This window comes from Coregonus lavaretus (assembly GCF_964263955.1).
Source record: "Coregonus lavaretus genome assembly, chromosome: 1".
Classification (NCBI taxonomy): Eukaryota; Metazoa; Chordata; class Actinopteri; order Salmoniformes; family Salmonidae; genus Coregonus; species Coregonus lavaretus.
This window is the reverse complement of record NC_139988.1, coordinates 78,226,943-78,247,196: the sequence shown is the minus strand read 5'-3', so window position 1 is coordinate 78,247,196 and position 20,254 is coordinate 78,226,943. Positions and strand designations below refer to the sequence as shown.

General features: G+C 45.3%; 1 protein-coding gene across 1 annotated transcript in view; it reads right to left on the bottom strand.

The window, feature by feature from the left end:
- The window catches only part of LOC311134068 (uncharacterized protein), a gene marked incomplete at its 5' end in the record, with an annotated part of 69,560 nt that overhangs the window by 30,752 nt on the left and 18,554 nt on the right, over window positions 1-20,254 (bottom strand). The window contains 5 exons of the mRNA XM_084167664.1: window positions 8,655-8,744; window positions 10,424-10,482; window positions 10,582-10,694; window positions 11,076-11,156; window positions 16,719-16,900. Coding sequence (XP_084023790.1) covers window positions 8,655-8,744; window positions 10,424-10,482; window positions 10,582-10,694; window positions 11,076-11,156; window positions 16,719-16,900 — 525 coding nt within the window. The remainder of the gene's footprint in view (window positions 1-8,654; window positions 8,745-10,423; window positions 10,483-10,581; window positions 10,695-11,075; window positions 11,157-16,718; window positions 16,901-20,254) is intronic.

Here is a 20,254-nt window from a genome sequence, read left to right as displayed (position 1 = left end):
CCAACTGCCGTTAAACCTCATCGAAGAAGAAGAAGAACGTGCTGCACACCAAACGGCAGTGCATCACCACTCACACAGTGTTGCCAACTTAGCGACTTTGTCGCTATATTTAGCGAGTTTTCAGACCCCTCTAGCTACACATTTTTTAAAAAGCGACTAGCGACAAATCTAGCAACTTTTTCTGGTATTATTGGAGACTTTTGGAGACTCTGACGTGAAAGCACGTATCGTTCTTACTCTTCTCAACGAGCAGCAGGTGCTGCGGTGGGCCCCACCCCCGACCCGCCGTGGGCCCCACCCCCGTCCCAAAGCACTCACAGGCGGCCCAGTCCTCTCGCAGCAGTCCCTCCCAGCTGCAGTCAAAGCAGGAGATGTTCACCCCTCTGCGTCCAGACTGCAAATGAATCGCGCATGCGGGAAGCTGCCGCTGGCTGATCCCGCCCTGGCTTACATTCAGGGCGGGATGTAAATGTAGGGTGTTTTTTACTCACTTTTTGTCTCTCCCACAACGTTATTCCTCTCTCCTACAGCATCCATCACAATTACATGCACATGGCAAATTATGCAAATTAGGTGATGACGTCATTTAGCGACTTCTAGCTACTTTTAGGACAGCCAATAGCTACTTTCCTTACTGAGGAGTTGGCAACACTGCACTCACACAACCCTCCTCCCTGACCAACGCAGGAGCAAGCCCATCATAACTGAACGAATCTTCTACCCGACCGAAAGTTTAAACGTGTTGTAGGCTAAATGTCCATGCCAAGTTTAGGTTCCAACAGGTCATTGCAGTAGCCTACAGAACATTTCATCTTGGTTGTCAAAAAGTTATAAGATATAGGATTCACACGCGGGTATAAATTATTACTAAAGGACAATAGCACACACAAGCGAGGGTAAATGAGTCTACAGTGAGCTGGCATCGTGAATTCAACTTCTTTCGTGTGTCCCGTTTAGAGTGCGCAGCGGAGGGAAAGTGTACAGACATGCCACAGTCCTACCTAGGCTACTAAAATGTTGCAGTCTGGCTTCGGTTTTTAAAGCTTGACAATGAATAATCAATAAACTAAACCTGCAACAAAACACCATGCAAAGGAGAAACATGTAGGCCTATTACATCAACATTTGAGCAGTAGCCTAGGCTAGCTACTTTACTACAAGACATTTTGAGTGCACCATACAGCAATGCAGCATTTATTATTTATTTAGCAAGCTAAAAACACGGCGCCTAACGTTAGCTAGCTAGCTAGCTGTTAGGAGGATGTCATGTCATTGGAGGAGTGGGTGAATTACAGACTTTTCCCCCTCGTATCGTTTTTTAGTGGCTACAGCTAAAGATGCAGGTGTCATTTGGTTAGCTAGCAAGAAATATGAAACGCTTTGTTGAACTTGAACGACTGTTATCCAAAGTTAGCATATCTCTTAGTTGTCAATCAAATGTATTTGGCATCGATCAAATGGGTCAGGCAAGTTCCCATTCAGTTGTCAAAACGTGGGTTGGGACAAGCATGCATTGGCAGGCGTGCTGCAGAAGGATGGCAGGCTACTATTCCACATATTTTATTAGTGCAATTTCAACTAGCTGAAAAGGTTTGACAGGGTTAATCTAATGTTCCCTTGTTAGATTTTAGCTCATTTTGTTCTGGCTAGCATTAGCTAGTTGTTGATCTTGTTGATGTGCATAGGCAACTGAGGGAGAGATAGCCTACCTTTTCATGGTTGTTTAATCAATAGGACTGAAGTTCCCAAATGTAAGAGGACTCCCATGGTATTTGCATTCAGGTCTATTTTGTGGCTTTTGGCGAATGCGTTTTAATGATCTAAAGTCGTGCTGTTACTACTGCCTGTAAACACACAGTCCAGTTCAAAGTCAATGATGGCAGGCCCATGTGGCAAATGGCACATAGGCATATAGGCCTACTGCAGCTCTGATTGGCTATGGCGCACCGGTCTGCGTAGACTCCATTCCTGGACAAGACATGTTTTTATTAGATTTTATTTACTGCAGTGTCTACTAATTGTCCAAACATACAGCCGCTTTCCCACTCTATATTGCTATAGAATTTTCACAAATGCCTTACTATATGTAATTCCCAAACCTTCCATGAATTTATGAAAACATGAAAATGACCATATGTCACAAGTGCTCGCTTGACAGAAGAAAAAAAAGGTGTACAATTATTCCTGGGGGTGTATATGATCAGATTTTAATAACATTTAATTAACTAAAATGCTGTCAGTTCCACTTTAAAGGTTAAGGGTTAGGGTTAAGGTTCAGAGTTTTTTATTTTATAAAAAAAAATTTATTTCACCTTTATTTAACCAGGTAAGCCAGTTGAGAACAAGTTCTCATTTACAACTGCGACCTGGCCAAGATAAAGCAAAGCAGTGCAAAAAAAACAACAACACAGAGTTACATATGGGGTAAAGTCAAAAATACAACAGAAAATATCTATACAGTGTGTGCAAATGTAGCAAGTTATGGAGGTAAGGCAATAAATAAGCCATAGTGCAAAATAATTACAATTAGTATTAACACTGGAATGATAGATGTGCAAGAGATGATGTGCAAATAGAGATACTGGGGTGCAAATGAGCAAAATAAATAACAATATGGGGATGAGGTAGTTGAGTGGGCTAATTTCAGAATGGCTGTGTACAGGTGCAGTGATCGGTAAGGTGCTCTGACAACTGATGCTTAAAGTTAGTGAGGGAGATAAGAGTCTCCAGCTTCAGAGATTTTTTCAGTTCATTCCAGTCATTGGCAGCAGAGAACTGGAAGGAATGGCGGCCAAAGGAGGTGTTGGCTTTGGGGATGACCAGTGAGATATACCTGCTGGAGCGCATACTACGGGTGGGTGTTGCTATGTTGACCAATGAGCTAAGATAAGACGGAGATTTGCCTAGCAGTGATTTATAGATGGCCTGGAGCCAGTGGGTTTGGCGACGAATATGTAGTGAGGACCAGCCAACAAGAGCGTACAGGTCACAGTGGTGGGTAGTATATGGTGCTTAGAAGAGTGTTGGAGGCTATTTTGTAAATGACATCGCCGAAGTCAAGGATCGGTAGGATAGTCAGTTTTACGAGGGCATGTTTGGCAATATGAGTGAAGGAGGCTATGTTGCGAAATAGGAAGCTGATTCTAGATTTAACTTTGGATTGGAGATGCTTAATGTGAGTCTGGAAGGAGAGTTTACAGTCTAACCAGACACCTAGGTATTTGTAGTTGTCCACATACTCTAGGTCAGACCCGTCGAGAGTAGTGATTCTAGTCGGGTGGGCGGGTGCCAGCAGCGTTCGATTGAAGAGCATGCATTTAGTTTTACTAGTGTTTAAGAGCAGTTGGAGGCTACGGAAGGAGTGTTGTATGGCGTTGAAGCTTGTTTGGAGGTTTGTTAACACAGTGTCTAATGAAGGGCCAGATGTATACAAAATGGTGTCGTCTGCGTAGAGGTGGATCTGAGAGTCACCAGCAGCAAGAGCGACATCATTGATATACATGGAGAAAAAAGTCGGCCCAAGAATTGAACCCTGTGGCACCCCCATAGAGACTGCCATAGGTCCTGACAACAGGCCCTCCGATTTGATACACTGAACTCTATCTGAGAAGTAGTTGGTGAACCAGGCGAGGCAGTCATTTGAGAAACCAAGGCTATTTAGTCTGCCAATAAGAATGCGGTGGTTGACAGAGTCGAAAGCCTTGGCCAGGTCGATGAAGACGGCTGCACAGTACTGACTATTATTGATCGCGGTTATAATATCATTTAGGACCTTGAGCGTGGCTGAGGTGCACCCATGACCAGCTCGGAAACCGGATTGCATAGCGGAGAAGGTATGGTGGGATTCGAAATGGTCGGTGATCTGTTTGTTAACTTGGCTTTCAAAAACCTTCGAAAGGCAGGGCAGGATGGATATAGGTCTGTAACAGTTTGGATCTAGAGTGTCACCCCTTTGAAGAGGGGGATGACCGTGGCAGCTTTCCAATCTCTGGGGATCTCAGACGTTACGAAAGAGAGGTTGAACAGGCTAGTAATAGGGGTTGCGACAATTTCGGCGGCTATTTTTAGAAAGAAAGGGTCCAGATGATTTGTAGGGGTCCAGATTTAGAGCTGTCTGAATTTGTGTGAAGGAGAAGCGGGGGGGGGGGGGGGGGGGGGGGGGGGCATGGGCAAGTTGCAGCGAAGGGTGCAGAACTGGTGGCCAGGGTAGTGGTAGCCAGGTGGAAAGCATGGCCAGCCGTAGCAAAATGCTTGTTGAAATTCTCGATTATTGTAGATTTATCGGTGGTGATAGTGTTTCCTAGCCTCAGTGCAGTGGGCAGCTGGGAGGAGGTGCTCTTATTCTCCATGGACTTTACAGTGTTCCAAAACCTTTTGGAGTTAGTGCTACAGGATGCAAATTTCTGTTTGAAAAAGCTAGCCTTTGCTTTCCTAACTGCTTGTGTATATTGGTTCCTGACTTCCCTGAAAAGTTGCATATCGCGGGGGCTTTTCGATGCTAATGCAGTACGCCACAGGATGTTTTTGTGCTGGTCAAGGGCAGTCAAGTCTGAGGAGAACCAGGGGCTATATCTGTTCTTAGTTCTGAATTTTTTGAATGGGGCATGCTTATTTAAGATTGAGAGGAAAGCACTTTTAAAGAACAACCAGGCATCCTCTACTGACGGAATGAGATCGATATCCATCCAGGATACCTGTGCCAGGTCAATTAGGAAGGCCTGCTCGCTAAAGTGTTTTAGGGAGCGTTTGACAGTGATGAGGGGTGGTCGTTTGACCGCGGACCCGTTACGGACGCAGGCAATAAGGCAGTGATCGCTGAGATCCTGGTTGAAGACAGCTGAGGTGTATTTAGAGGGTAAGTTAGTCAGGATGATATCTATGAGGGTGCCCATGTTTACGGATTTAGGGTTGTACCTGGTAGGTTCCTTGATAATTTGTGTGAGATTGAGGGCATCTAGTTTGGATTGTAGGATGGCCGGGGTGTTAAGCATATCCCAGTTTAGGTCACCAAGCAGTACGAACTCTGAGGATAGATGGGGGGCAATCAATTCACATATGGTGTCCAGGGCACAGCTGGGGGCTGAGGGGGGTCTGTAGCAAGCGGCAACAGTGAGAGACTTATTTCTGGAAAGGTGGATTTTTAGAAGTAGGAGCTCAACCTGTTTGGGCACAGACCTGGATAGTATGATAGAGCTCTGCAGGCTCTCTCTACAGTAGATTGCAACACCACTCCCTTTGGCAGTTCTATCTAGACTGAAAATGTTGTAGTTGGGGATGGACATTTTTGGTGGCCTTCCTAAGCCAGGATTCAGACACTAATGCAGTGAATAACTCACACTTAGGAAGGAGGCTTCTGATGTTAACGTGCAGAAAACCAAGGCTTTTACGGTTACAGAAGTCAACAAATGATAGCTCCTGGGGAGTAGGAGTGATACTGGGGAATACAGGGCCTGGGTTAGCCTCTACATCACCAGAGGAACAGAGGAGGACTAGAATAAGGATATGGCTAAAGGCTTTAAGAACTGGTCTTCTAGTGCGTTGGGTACAGAGAATAAAGGGGGCAGATTTCCGGGCGTTGTAGAATAGATTCAGGGCATTATGTACAGACAAGGATATGGAAGGATATGAGTACAGTGGAAGTAAACCTAAGCGTTGGGTAACAATGAAAGAGATAGCATCACTGGAGGCACCGATTGATCCGGTCTCGGCGTGTATGGGGGGTGGAACAAAGGAGCTATTTGAGGCAGTTTGAGAATAACTTGGGGTTCTATATTGAAATTGTATAATAAGAACTAACTGGAACAGCAATAGGCAAGGCATATTGACATGGGAGAGAGGCATAAAGCAATCACAGGTGTTATTATTAGGTGTTATGTCTCCTGAGTGGCGCAGTGGTCTAAGGCACTGCATCGCAGTGCTAACTGTGCCACTAGAGATCCTGGTTCGAATCCAGGCTCTGTCGCAGCCGGCCGCGACCGGGAGACTCATGGGTGGCGCACAACTGGACCAGCGTCGTCCAGGGTAGGGGAGGGAATGGCCGGCAGGGATGTAGCTCAGTTGATAGAGCATGGCGTTTGCAACGCCAGGGTTGTGGGTTCGATTCCCATGGGGGGCCAGTATAAAAAAAATATATATAAAAAAAAAAAATTGTATTCACTAACTGTAAGTCGCTCTGGATAAGAGCGTCTGCTAAGTGACTAAAATGTAAAAAATTAGAGAGAGCTAAGACAACAACTGGTAATGGCGATGAAAGTTTTGGCTGAGGCTAAACAGATAAACAGGACAGGGTACCGTGTAAAGGAACAGTCCAGCAGGCATCAGCTGTGCAGCTGAGTGATCATAAGGTCCAGTGAACAGTAATATGTGAGTCCGAGAGCAGTTCGAATTGGTGCTACAGCACAGCGAGCAGGAAGCACGGCTGTTGTTTGCGTGTGCTAGCGGGCTGGGGCTAGCAGATGGATCTTTGTGGTCGTCGCAATGGGAAGCCTGTTGAAACCACAGACGATTACGTCGGCAGACCAGTCGTGATGGATCGGCGGGGGCTCCGTGTCGACTCTAGGAGGTCCCGTCCGGTTGACAGAGAGGTAGATAGCCGGGAGATGTGCCTGACTCGAGGCTAGCTCAAGGCTAGCTCAAGGCTGATTAGCCAACAACAATATCCATTTGGTTGCAGCTAGCTAGTAGCGATGATCCGGTGTTAAAGTTCCAGTGATTTAGTGATTCTGGCAGAAAATCCGATATGTTCTGGGTCGATAACGCGCTGTGCAGACAGTGCAGACTGGCCGATAATAGTCCAGGCTAGAGCTGGCTGGTAGGTTGTGCAGGCCACGGACAATGGTGAAAAAACGCTAATGGTGGCTAATAGCAAGTAGCTAGTTAGCTGGCTACTCCCGTCCGGTAAACAAAGAGGTAGATAGCCGGGATATGGGCCTGGCTCGAGGCTAGCTCAAGGCTAACTGGTGCTAGCTTCGAGGGCAGTGGTAATTAGCCTACAGCAACATCCATTTGGTTGCGGCTAGCTAGTTGCGATCCGGTGTTAAGGTCCAGTGATTCAGTTATTCCGGCAGAAAATCTGATTGTTGGGTGAAAACCGCTAACGGTGGCTAATAGTAAGTAGCTAGTTAGTTGGCTAGCTAGTTTCAACTGGAGATTCTAGATAAAGGTGAGTAAATAATAGAATCCGTTCCACATTGAGTGAGGCGGGTTGCAGGAAAGTATATTTAGTAGAAGGATGAAAAGTGTGATAGGGAAATATATAAGTAAAATACAAAATAACATACAAAAAACAAGCTATTTACATGGACACAACAGAGAACACGACCGCACTGCTACGCCATCTTGGATACACAGGAGTTAGGGTTTGGGGTTAAGGTTAGGGTTAAGGTTTAGGGTTAGGAGTTAGGGGTTAGGGAAAATAGGATTTTGAATTGAGGAAATAAATATTTACTCCCCAAAAAGTCCAGAAAATGCATGCATGCATGCGTGTGTGTGTGTGTGTGTGTGAGCGAGAGAGAGAGAGAGAATGGGAGAAAGGGAGAAAGGGAAAGATAGCCCCTACTTTAAGTCCTTTAGTGCGGATGCCAGGCTCAGGTTGTCCCAAGTATGAGACACAGACCAGTGTGTGTATATGCGTGTGCGCCCACGTGTGTGTGTGTGTGTGTGTGTGTGTGTGTGTGTGTGTGTGTGTGTGTGTGTGTGTGTGTGTCTGTATGTAATGGAACATTATTATGATAATGGATACTCTGCTGCTGACCAGGGAATACACACCAGAGATGGAGGGGAAATGGGAAAGCAGGAAAAGGAGGGAAGGAAATGAAGGATATGAAGCAGATAATCGGGAACGACATGACAGTCATTTAGTCTGAAGGAAATGATGGCGGGATAAGCTAGAAGGGGAATGGGGCAGAGAGGAGAACAAGGAGTGGGAGAGAACGAGAGAAAACGAGATAGAAAGTGGAGAGGTAGAGAAGGAGAGGGAGAAAAAGGGAGTGGGAGGAGAGCATGACTTAAAAGATTATTCCTGGATATATACAGTGCATTAATAAAACAGCTACCCTAAATCAATGGGCTTATTCCTGTGCTCCCCCCACCCCACAACCCTCTCTCTCTCTCTCTCTCTCGCTCTCTCTCTCATTCTCTCTCTCTTTCTCTCTCAGCTTAAAGCTGTACCACGGCAGGGGGCTGATGCTATCCTGACTTAATAACAGCAAAGCCTGTCATTTTAGAATTCCTACCCCTTCATTTATGGGTGAAAAATATTCCCTGGTTCCCTCTTCCCCCCTCTCCCTCTCTCTCATGAATTTTAGATACACCATTACAACTTGTTGACTTACGCGTTGAGGGAACGCTTTGCAGACAAAACGACTCAAACGCATCATCATTAGCCACGTCAACGGCAGGCAACCCCACTGATTTATCTCATCTGGCATCCACTGGTGTGCCTGTGGGCTCTAAATGAATGGCCCCAGATGGGCCTAACCCCATTACGCTGCCCACAACAGGGAGAAGCTAATAGCATAATCTAATATTGTCCGATCTCGAGCGCAGATGCCCCAGAGGGAAGGTACAGTACGTCTTCTCCTGGTCTGCTAGACAACACAACAAATAGTGTGTGTATGTGTGTTTTTATAGCAATGTACAGTACAGTGACTCACCTTCAGCAGGTCTTTGGGAAAGTCTTGTCCCTCATTCAGACCCTCCAGGTTGTCAATGAACTGTGTGCAGGACATCCTTTTGCCAATGTTCTGAAAAATATGACACACAGAATTTACTCTATGCTATTAGTCTCTCTAGATGCACAACCAAATTTAGAAATTGCACCTTGTGTATTCTACTATTCTAACTCTCATAGTAGAATACCACCAGTTGTCCATCCCTGCTCTAGACAGACGGGTTGCCTCCCACAATGTGCCAAAGTTCCAGCATACATGTCTGTCCTCAAACCAACGTCAGTTTGGCAGAGAGGAAAGGGCGGAGTTGGGTGCCAGAAAATCCGTCCAGAGCCCTGCCATATACATTTCCGGTAGCTAGCTAGCTAGATATTTTCAATGAGTGTATTTCGCAAGTGAGTAGTTTGCATGCGCCATGACATTAGCTTTACAAGCCTAAAACATACTGAATGGCTGTGGCTAAAATCTGCCTAGCTATCTGCGTCTGCATTGTGTGTCCGCCTCTGTCATGTTTCCGAGGGGATTATTTTTAAGCCCCTCCTAGCCAAACTTGTGATTTGTTAGACCTAGTGCTGTTACCCTATCTCTGGGATTTCCGAGACTACTATGCTATAAATAAATATAATCTTTAAAAGCCTCACCAACATCAGTCATCTAAAATATTCGAGGCACAGATTGTCTAATTCATCTGTCCTTCTGCAGCTCTCTGACAAACTGCTATATTAGAATTCATCTCTGAAGGATGTTATGGGGAGAAATGACTTTCAGGGACCTCATCCAATTGATTTAATCTAGCTGATGAGCTGAGTGTTCAGAGGGAGATTATTTAAAGGACGTCACACTGCTTGCTTAGCGAGTACCGCTTTCTCCTGATTGGGCTCACACTGAGGCTCGAACGCATGACCTCTGCCTCGCAAACAAACATGACCGCCCTCCTGAAGCGTCTTACTCAGTCGCACCACCGAAAAGCTAGCTATTCGGCAGCGCAAGGGGAACACTTCAGACTGAGGAGTGAGTTTCACAGATCCCAATCTGCTACTATTGCATGCTGAAAATATTGATGAAAAGCGATAGTGAGTGAAGACAAAGATGAAGAAGATGCGGGGACTATTAATTTTTTTTTTTATTTTTTTGATGATGATGATGATGATCAGGATGACGCCATTGATGACGATGATGATTTTGAAGAAGAAGATGATGACATTGGTGACGATGATGAATGATGATGATGATGATGGTGATTATGATGATGAAGCACAGAGTTATACCTGCCAGGCATCTATCAATCCCCCCTTCCCCTGAGAGAGTGGGTTTCTCATCCAGCCAGCTCTAGCCCCTTCAACCAGAGCTGAATATTTCCATATATTATATAAATGGTTTTGACTAAACTACCTGTAGTCATCTGCAGAGGCTGCACATCACACCATGCATGCAGCAATAGATGGCCTAGATTTTAGAGTTATACTGGAATCAGTCTACAGTTTGATATGGACTGGATTTTATGATAGAGTGTAGAGCACATTGTAATCAGGAGGCTGGTCCCAGATCAGCTTTCGATAAGTCTGGGGCTTATTTCCCAAAGCTACCGCTATACTGAGTCAGTGGAGCCTGGGGGAGAATGGATCTCTGAAAAATTTCTCTACTCTGAACTCTACGCTGAACTCAATGAAATGTGTATCCCCTAACACACACACATACTCTCTCTCACACACACACAGACACACAGACACACACACACAGATAACTCTACTTACATGGCCATGCAGGTCTGTGTTTAGCAGCATCAGGGCACAGGTCAAGGTATGGACACCATCTGGATAAGGAGGAAACATATCAATCTATTAACATGACGACTGAGCTGTGATACTCCTATAGTAGCTATAGTAGACATTAGACAGTGCCGTCCTCTTACCCTCAGAGGGTATGAGTTTGGGGTTACAGTGCAGGTATCTCCTGGAGAAGTGAGACAGCACCCGCTCCCTCTCCTGAGTCTCCCCCATCAGGGCAAACTGTTTGAGGAAGGCTCTGGAACACACAGATACACACATTGAGCAGAAGCACAGTGTTTCCAGTATCCTAAAGGGTGGCAAATGTTGGTTCCAGCCCAGCGGTAACGCACCTCATTACGCACCTGCCCATGTCATTCAACGACTTAATTAATCACCAAGCCCTTGATTAATTGAATCAGGAGTGTTATTTCTGGGTTAGAAACACTACTGTTGCATATTAGGCTACCTTCCCTCAGCCTGCCACCAGAGGGCAGTATTCCCATTTAAGGCAACATGTCCAAAACAATGTTCGTAATGTCTAGAAATCCAGTCATTGGTGTCAAGAACCAATTTATGGAAAAACTAAAACGTGTGTTTGTTTTTTAGTTGAACAAGTCAGTCAGTCTGAACCCCTCACCTCAGAGCCTGGTCCACAGTAAGACCTGTGAAGTTAAAGAAGTGTAGATACTCCTCTGCAACCTTACGACTAAAGTCATTGCTGGGGATAGAGAGAGAAAGAGAGAAAAAGAGAGAGAGAGGAAGAGAGAGAGAGAGAGGGAGAAGGAGAAAGAGAGAGAGAGAGAGCAACATGTTAATCAGATGCTGGCTTTCCCAGCTCAAACACACAAGGCCATTCAGCCTGTCAGTCACTGCCAGTTGGTTTGAGACCTTGAGACAAAGACTTAGGGCCAAAAACTGTGATTCCCAGGGTGCATCTGTCAGAGAGGAGGAAGCTCTTTTCATCCTAAATTCCTTTTCATCAGACAGACAGACAGATGTCCATGAATATGGACGTGCAGATAGACAGAAGGACAGACAGATAAACACACAGACAGACAGCTTTTCATTGGGAATGATAATTGTGAGAGTTTAAGATGCGCCGAACGTGACATCTTTGGACTAATTCCCCTATAATAACACTCAGTTTGAAACTGTTTTTCCCAGGGTGGATCTGTCAGACAGGAAGAAGCTCTTCTCATCCTAAATTCCTTTTCACCAGATGGACAGACGGATGAAGGTACAGACAGACGGAGAGACAGACAGTCAAACAATCCAAGAGCACAGTCGTGTAGGAAGACCGAGGGGTCAGACAAGGTCCAGACTAGAGTTAGTATAGCAGAGAGAGAGAGACAGCGAGATTTTGTAAATGTTATCCACTGTCATGACTGTCCACGAGAATCCAAATAGATCAGATCAGGTTTGCAATGAATAACTTCAATCACCCGTACAACGCCCCGAAACCTGGCCCTTTTTTTCTCTGTACCCAACGCACTAGAAGACCAGTTCTTAAAGCCTTTAGCAGTATCCTTATTATACTCCTCCTCTGTTCCTCTGGTGATGTAGAGGTTAACCCAGGCACTGTAGCCCCCAGTATCACTCCTACTCCCCAGGCGTTATCATTTGTTAACTTCTGTAACCGTAAAAGCATTGGTTTCTTGCACGTTAACATCCGAAGCCTCCTCCCTAAGTTGGAGTTATTCACTGTGTTAGCACACTCCGCCAACTCTGATGTCCTAGCAGTGTCTGAATCCTGGCTTAGGAAGGCCACCAAAAATTCAGAAATGTCCATCCCCAACTACAACATTTTCCGTCTCGATAGAACTGCCAAAGGGGGTGGGGTTGCAATCTACTGCAGAGAGCTCTATCGTACTATCCAGGTCTGTGCCCAAACAGTTTGAGCTTCTACTTCTAAAAATCCACATTTCCAGAAATAAATCTCTCACTGTTGCCGCTTGCTACAGACCCCCCTCAGCCCCCAGCTGTGCCCTGGACACCATATGTGAACTGATTGCCCCCCATCTATCCTCAGAGTTCGTACTGCTTGGTGACCTAAACTGGGATATGCTTAACACCCTGGCCAACCTACAATCTAAACTAAATGCCCTCAATCTCATACAAATTATCAACGAACCTACCAGGTACAACCCTAAATCTGTAAACATGGGCACCCTCATAGATATCATCCTGACAAATGTACCCTCTAAATACACCTCCGCTGTCTTCAACCAGGATCTCAGCAATCACTGCCTTATTGCCTGCGTCTGTAAGGGTCCGCGGTCAAACGACCACCCCTCATCACTGTCAAACGCTCCCTAAAACACTTTAGCGAGCAGGCCTTTCTAATTGACCTGGCCCGGGTATCCTGGATGGATATTGACCTCATTCCGTCAGTAGAGGATGCCTGGTTGTTCTTTAAAAGTGCTTTCCTCTCAATCTTAAATAAGCATGCCCCATTCAAAAAATTCAGCACTAAGAACAGATAAAGCCCCTGGTTCTCCTCAGACTTGACTGCCCTTGACCAGCACAAAAACATCCTGTGGCGTACTGCATTAGCATCGAACAGCCCCCGCGATATACGGCTGGCCATGCAAACAAGCATTTTCCACCTGGCTACCACTACCCCGGCCACCAGCTCTGCACCCTCCGCTGCAACTTGCCCATGCCGCCCCCCGCTTCTCCTTCACACAAATTCAGACAGCTGATGTTCTGAAAGAGCTGAAAAATCTGGACCCCTACAAATCTGCTGGGCTACACAATCTGGACCCTTTCTTTCTAAAATTAGCCGCCGAAATTGTCGCAACCCCTATTTCTAGCCTGTTCAACCTCTCTTTCGTAACGTCTGAGATCCCCAGAGATTGGAAAGCTGCCGCGGTCATCCCCCTCTTCAAAGGGGGTGACACTCTAGATCCAAACTGTTACAGACCTATATCCATCCTGCCCTGCCTTTCGAAAGTATTTGAAAGCCAAGTTAACAAACAGATCACCGACCATTTCGAATCCCACCGTACCTTCTCCGCTATGCAATCCGGTTTCCGAGCTGGTCATGGGTGCACCTCAGCAACGCTCAAGGTCCTAAACGATATTATAACCGCGATCGATAAAAGACAGTACTGCGCAGCCGTCTTCATCGACCTGGCCAAGGCTTTCGACTCTGTCAACCACCACATTCTTATTGGCAGACTAAATAGCCTTGGTTTCTCTAATGACTGCCTCACCTGGTTCACCAACTACTTCTCAGATAGAGTTCAATGTGTCAAATCGGAGGGCCTGTTGTCTGGACCTCTGGCCATCTCTATGGGGGTGCCACAGGGTTCAATTCTCGGGCCGACTCTATTCTCTGTGTATATCAATGATGTTGCTCTTGCTGCTGGTGAAGCTCGGATCCACCTCTATGTGGACGACACCATTTTGTATACATCTGGCCCTTTATTGGACACTGTGTTAACAAACCTCCAAACAAGCTTCAACGCCATACAACACTCCTTCCGTAGCCTCCAACTGCTCTTAAACACTAGTAAAACTAAATGCATGCTCTTCAACCGAACGCTGCTTGCACCCGCCCACCCGACTAGAATCACTACTCTCGGCGGGTCTGACCTAGAGTATGTGGACAACTACAAATACCTAGGTGTCTGGTTAGACTGTAAACTCTCCTTCCAGACTCACATTAAGCATCTCCAATCAAAAGTTAGATCTAGAATCGGCTTCCTATTTTGCAACAAAGCCTCCTTCACTCATGCTGCCAAACATACTCTCGTAAAACTGACTATCCTACCGATCCTTGACTTCGGCGATGTCATTTACAAAATAGCCTCCAACACTCTACTCAGCAAATTGAATGTAGTCTATCACAGTGCCATCCGTTTTGTCACCAAAGCTCCATATACTACCCACCACTGTGACCTGTATGCTCTTGTTGGCTGGTCCTCACTACATATTCGTCGCCAAACCCACTGGTCCAGGTCATTTATAAATCACTGCTAGGCAAATCCCCATCTTACCTTAGCTCACTGGTCACCATAGCAACATCCACCCGTAGTCTGCGCTCCAGCAGGTATATCTCACTGGTCATCCCCAAAGCCAACACCTCCTTTGGCCGCCATTCCTTCCAGTTCTCTGCTGCCAATGACTGGAACAAACTGCAAAACTCTCTGAAGCTGGAGACTCTTATCTCCCTCACTAACTTTAAGCATCAGTTGTCAGAGCAGCTTACCGATCACTGCACCTGTACACAGCCATTCTGAAATTAGCCCACCCAACTACCTCATCCCCATATTGTTATTTATTTTGCTCATTTGCACCCCAGTATCTCTATTTGCACATCATCTTTTGCACATCTATCATTCCAGTGTTAATACGAAATTGTAACTATTTTGCACTATGGCCTATTTATTGCCTTACCTCCATAACTTACTACATTCGTACACACTGTATATATATTTTCTGTTTGTATTTTTGACTTTATGTTTTGTTTACCCCATATGTAACTCTGTGTTGTTTTTATTGCACTGCTTTGCTTTATCTTGGCCAGGTCGCAGTTGTAAATGAGAACTTGTTCCCAACTGGCTTACCTGGTTAAATAAAGGTGAAAAAAAAAAAAAGGAAAGAACTAGGGGGGGTTAACAACTCACACCCTGTTGTAAATTAAGGGAAGAAGATCTCTCTCTCCCTCTCCAAGATTCACCAAAGGAATGTCTTTGTTTCAACAGGCCTTTTCCAGCTGAAACTCCAACACGTTCAAAACGAATACTGGAACAATATTTCGAGCTTAGAAATTGGGGAATGGTCAGAGGCGGTCTATAGAACACTAATGTTATTTTGTTTGTTATTTTGTGATGCCATCAAAAATGTTATAAAGGAAATACAGTAACCTGGACAGTATACCCACTACATATTTGACCTTGCCATACTATGCGTTCTGCATGTAATATGAACAGTGATGAAAGGGTTTTTGTTAAGAGAGGGATGTGATTTGAGAAGTTATAAGAGATAATTGTTTTTCATAACTTTGAACCGTGAGTAATTGGCGCCCCAAAGTGAGGTCAGAAAGCGTGCCAGACTGCCAGAACCGCCCCTTTCTTACAGAATGTATAAATGATGGGTTACGAATTAACACATTAGAACAGAAAAGTGTGAGGCGGCAGCTACACGTTTAAAATGGTTGGAACTTTGAATCTCAACACGAGGTGAAGAAAATAAACTCACCTCCCGGACAATCACTAGTACGGCTGATAAGCTGTCCTAAGTAAGGTATCTTCGAAAGTGAATTTAAGTAGGACCATCTGCTACTCTGCTCAAACCATCGTATTACGCTACTCTCATCACCCCACTGGGAAACCATCAATACGGCTGGCTAGCCTACCTTCAAAGAAGTAACTTCAAGAGCGAATGGAAGGAAAATCTATTCTGTAGTTCTGTTCAGGACTACATGACAAATGATCGGAGACCGGACAACTACGAAGAAAGACAACAATAGAAGACTGTTGGAACCATTTCGGACAATAAGAGACTTACAAGCGTGCCGTGAAAAGGCCCACCCCCCTTCCGAGGCGGTCCGGTTCACAGAGAGATTCCCGGCGAACCAAGGCATTTCATGTAAATACATTAATGATTTCTTACTCAAAGCGGGCGGGGGTTTGTGTGCAAAGTATATGGGTACTGTAGGTGAGCGTAGTTTCTGAATGTATCAAAGTTAAGTGTCTCTGTCCCTCTCTCTCTCCCACTCCATCTCTTTAACAAGCAGCCATGTTGTTGTCATTCCGCTAGGGACCTGATTTCTCCAGTCAATAACCGGTGCAGAGTGTGTATGTTTATCCTGTGTTCCCATTTAATTAGCTAGTAAATAAATAATTAAACCAATTTGTGTAGTACTGAATCATAAGTAAGGCTCTGGTTTTTGCAAATGCAAGGAGGTTACGACTGTTCAGAATAATGATATGATACGAGGTTATGATCAAAAAGTTGACTGTTTATAGATGTAAAGACCTTTTAGAGTTTAATTCGGGAGGTGGTAACTCTTTAAAGAACTTATCTCGTGGTGCCCCAGATCCTAATGAGTTAATTGTTACATGATTCATATAATCGGGTAACAATTAAACATAGTTAGTTAATTAGATAAAACAGTCTTCAGATTAATGTCAAAAGTCAAGTCACGACACCACATCCATACGATTTGTTGTCATCAGCAGTATATGCGCTATATATAGCATAGACAACGTATAGCAGCACATAGTAAAGAGAGGGATTAATAACACGAAAAGGCTAGATGCCAGGTGCTCACTTCTTGCTGAGGTGGCGGGCCACGGCGGACTTCCTGAAGCCGTCCAGGGTGAAGAGGCGCTTGGCCAGGCGCTTGGCGGCCTCCCCGTCAGCACGGTTACCGTTGGTGAGGGTGTCACTGCTCCCCAGTCCCAGCCGCTCACTGAGGTCCTGATCCAGCTCCAAGTCTGTCGCCAGACGAGCCTTCTCCCTGGAGGGGGGGAGAGGGAGAGAAAAAGTAAGAGGTTGAAGAAGTAGGGGGGAAGAGAGGGAGAAATTAGTTGAGAGAGAAAGAGAGAGAGGGAGGGGGATTGAGGGAGAAAGAGAGGGAGCGGGGGACAAAGAGAAAGTGTGAAGGGAGGGGTGGGTGAATGAGAATGTAACCCACAACTTTGCTGTCATTTCTTCTCAGCAGCACTGTAAAGCTTACAGCAACACTGTAAGTCTCTGGTCAGGTCTACTGAAAATAATTGTCCTGGATCCTTTACTATTGTAGGCCAATGCTTTCTTCTGGTGTGACACAATGATAATTCATTACCTTACGTTCAAATGTGTAACATGTTAAGCATAAATAGGCCACTATAACAGGATGACACATTTTACAACCTCCTTCTTTAAATCTATCCTTTCCTGTAACTCTCTCTATATCACCCACTCATTAAGCCCCCTTTAATGTAGTAGAGGGTTCAGGAGTGCAGGCCATACTATATCTCAATTATACTGTGATAATAGTTTAAGCATGTTATGTCACCTTGGAACAAGCACAGAACTTTTCGCTTAGAAAAAGCAGAAGATTAAGACATGTGAGTTCTATCTGTTGATAATACATGGTTTCAAATGATAGAGGAGGACTACTATAGAACTACAAGTCTAGGCTTCAGCCATAATATATCCACCCACGAATACAGGCTTGGGAACAGTATTTAAAGTATGGCAGAAACACACTTTACCCAGACTACCAGGACTACAGCACAGCACATTCAGACTTCCTTATTATCACTGTGTCATACACACCTCCACAGAGCAAACAGGCCATTCTATTATCTGAATGAATGGCTTCATTACTGAGCAATGACTGATCACCAGACACCCCCGTTTCCTTGTTTCATATGGAGCCTACAGAGGTAGTGAGAGGATTAGAAGGCAGATATATTTGTGGTATTATTTGAAGCAGGTCAGTTACTAAACGTTTTGGTGTACTATGGTGTACTTTCTGGACAGCACCTACTGTAACTGAAAAGCACAAAGCATTGCAATAAAAGTTTTCAATCAGAGTAAATTCACAGTAAGTCAAACAGTGGGAGCTGCGGGCTGTAGTCCCAACCTTCCACACTACCTAGTCTGAGAGGAGAAGAGAAGAGAAGAGAAGAGAAGAGAAGAGAAGAGAAGAGAAGAGAAGAGAAGAGAAGAGAAGAGAAGAGAAGAGAAGAGAAGAGAAGAGAAGAGAAGAGAAGAGAAGAGAAGAGAAGAGAAGAGAAGAGAAGAGAAGAGAAGAGAAGAGAAGAGAAGAGAAGAGAAGAGAAGAGAAGAGAAGAGAAGAGAAGGAGTAGAGCTCTTACCTCCGCCTTGAGCGGCGAGTAGGAAGGTACCTATCCTCGCCGAGTGAGCCATTCCAACAGAACACAGAGCGGGCCTTCCTTGTCGTACCTGTCCCCTCCCTGTATGAGTGTCCCCTACTGACCCCCCCGTACTCCCCTCTCCCTGTCCTGGCGCCCCGGCCTGATCTCATCCCCCCCCCCCCCCCCCTCACCCCTCACCCGTCTACCTCTCTGTTTTCCTCAGTGTCTTATCCGGTCAGTTTGCTAGCTAGTCCGAGTGCAGTACATCACCTGGATTCTAACTCCATAAGCCCTAAGACTCAGCTAGCAAGTCAGCTTAAGCTAACACACACAGTTATATGACGGCACTTGGTAAGTCTGGGTTGTTCTTTTATTTTTCTAGTCGCTTTCTTTTCCCTCTCTCCTAACAGCAAGTTTCCCAAGCTAGATACGTTTTTTCCAGCAGCGCCTCTTTCTCTTCTCTCTCTCTCTGTTTGTTTCTGTTCACTCCGCCCTCTCTCTCTCTCTCTCTCTCTCTCTCTCTCTCTCTCTCTCTATCTCTCTCTCTCTCTCTATCTCTCTCTCTCTCTCACCCCCCTCTCTCGCTATGTAAACTTTTGCAACGTCCCCTGCCGACCTTGGGCACTAAGCACGACACGGAACTTGGCCGCCTTTCACTCAAAATCTCTCCCTCCCTCTATCGCTCTTTCTCTCTCTCCCACCCTCCCTCCTGCCTCCTCTCTCACAAGCTCCAATTACTCATAGTCAGTAGGTACATCCTGTGGATGAGGTATACATGCTGTCCACCTTGACTCTTAATGGAGCTATAAGCACACAAAGGAACACAAAGTGGGATAGTGCCAGGGAAAACTCCCATTGATAAACCCTATAAGTGTGTGCTATAATATGAATATGATTATATTATTAACAAATTTGAACAAATATTATTGTTCTCTCTCTCCACAACAATGACTTAGTATCCAGGGAAAGGAATTAGGTTTTATTCCTCAACTCCAGACCCAAAGGGGGGAAACTTTTTGTTCCAGCCCTGTACACACACACTTGACTCAACTAGTAAACGTACTGTATCATCAAGCCTTTGATTACAGTATTTCCATCAGGTGTGTTAGAGCTGGGCTTGAACAATGGTTTAGAAACATACATGGAATACATACATGGAATAGAGAGGCCTATTGTGAGCACCAGTCTTTGTTGAGGTGCCTGTTTACAGTATGAAACTCGCAGGCGACAATCACCATAACACGTTACAGCAGTTAGAACTAATTGAACAGCTATCACAATGCTGCTCAGAGGCCATAAGAGAATTCCCACTATCGTCAGCCTCCGCTTCAACGGTCCATCGCCACATAATTGGTCTCCCTCGGTCTGTCTAGATGGATAGTTCTACACAATGGGCCTCTGTCTAATGGCTCAAACCATCTCAAAAGGGAGATGTGAGGGAAGGGGGGGGCCGAGGGGGACTGTTATCAAAGTATGGAGTGGACAAGCCCTCTGAAATATTTTTCCTGGTGTCCTCTTCCTGGATTCCTTTCTTACAGGACTGAGATAGGTGGGTCAGTCAGTACAGTAACTGTGGTAACAATACCAGCACAATGTCATTATTTACCAGACAAATAGAATAGAATAGAATAACTTTGTTCTTCCCAGAGGGAACTTGGTCAAATACGACAGAGTTGAACTTTTTAAGCCACTATATCCTATTTTGGTTTGGTTTTGTACTGGTCATTGGATGTCTTCCGGGAAACACTTTGGACTTTAGAGTGGATTAGGTTTCCCTCTTTCTGTGTCAATGGGCTTTCAGGGCTTTTCTGGTCATACACAATCCAGCCACTGTTCTGTCCTGTTCTGTTCTGTTCTTCTGGTGTCGTGGCAGGCTGCAGCTGAACAGCCTACTGGAAATGGACGGATGTCACCACATTTTGCTGTCACCAGTCCTACGGCCCTACAGACCAGGACCAACAGTGGTGGCCCAGTATCAATGGTAAACATACATACTGAA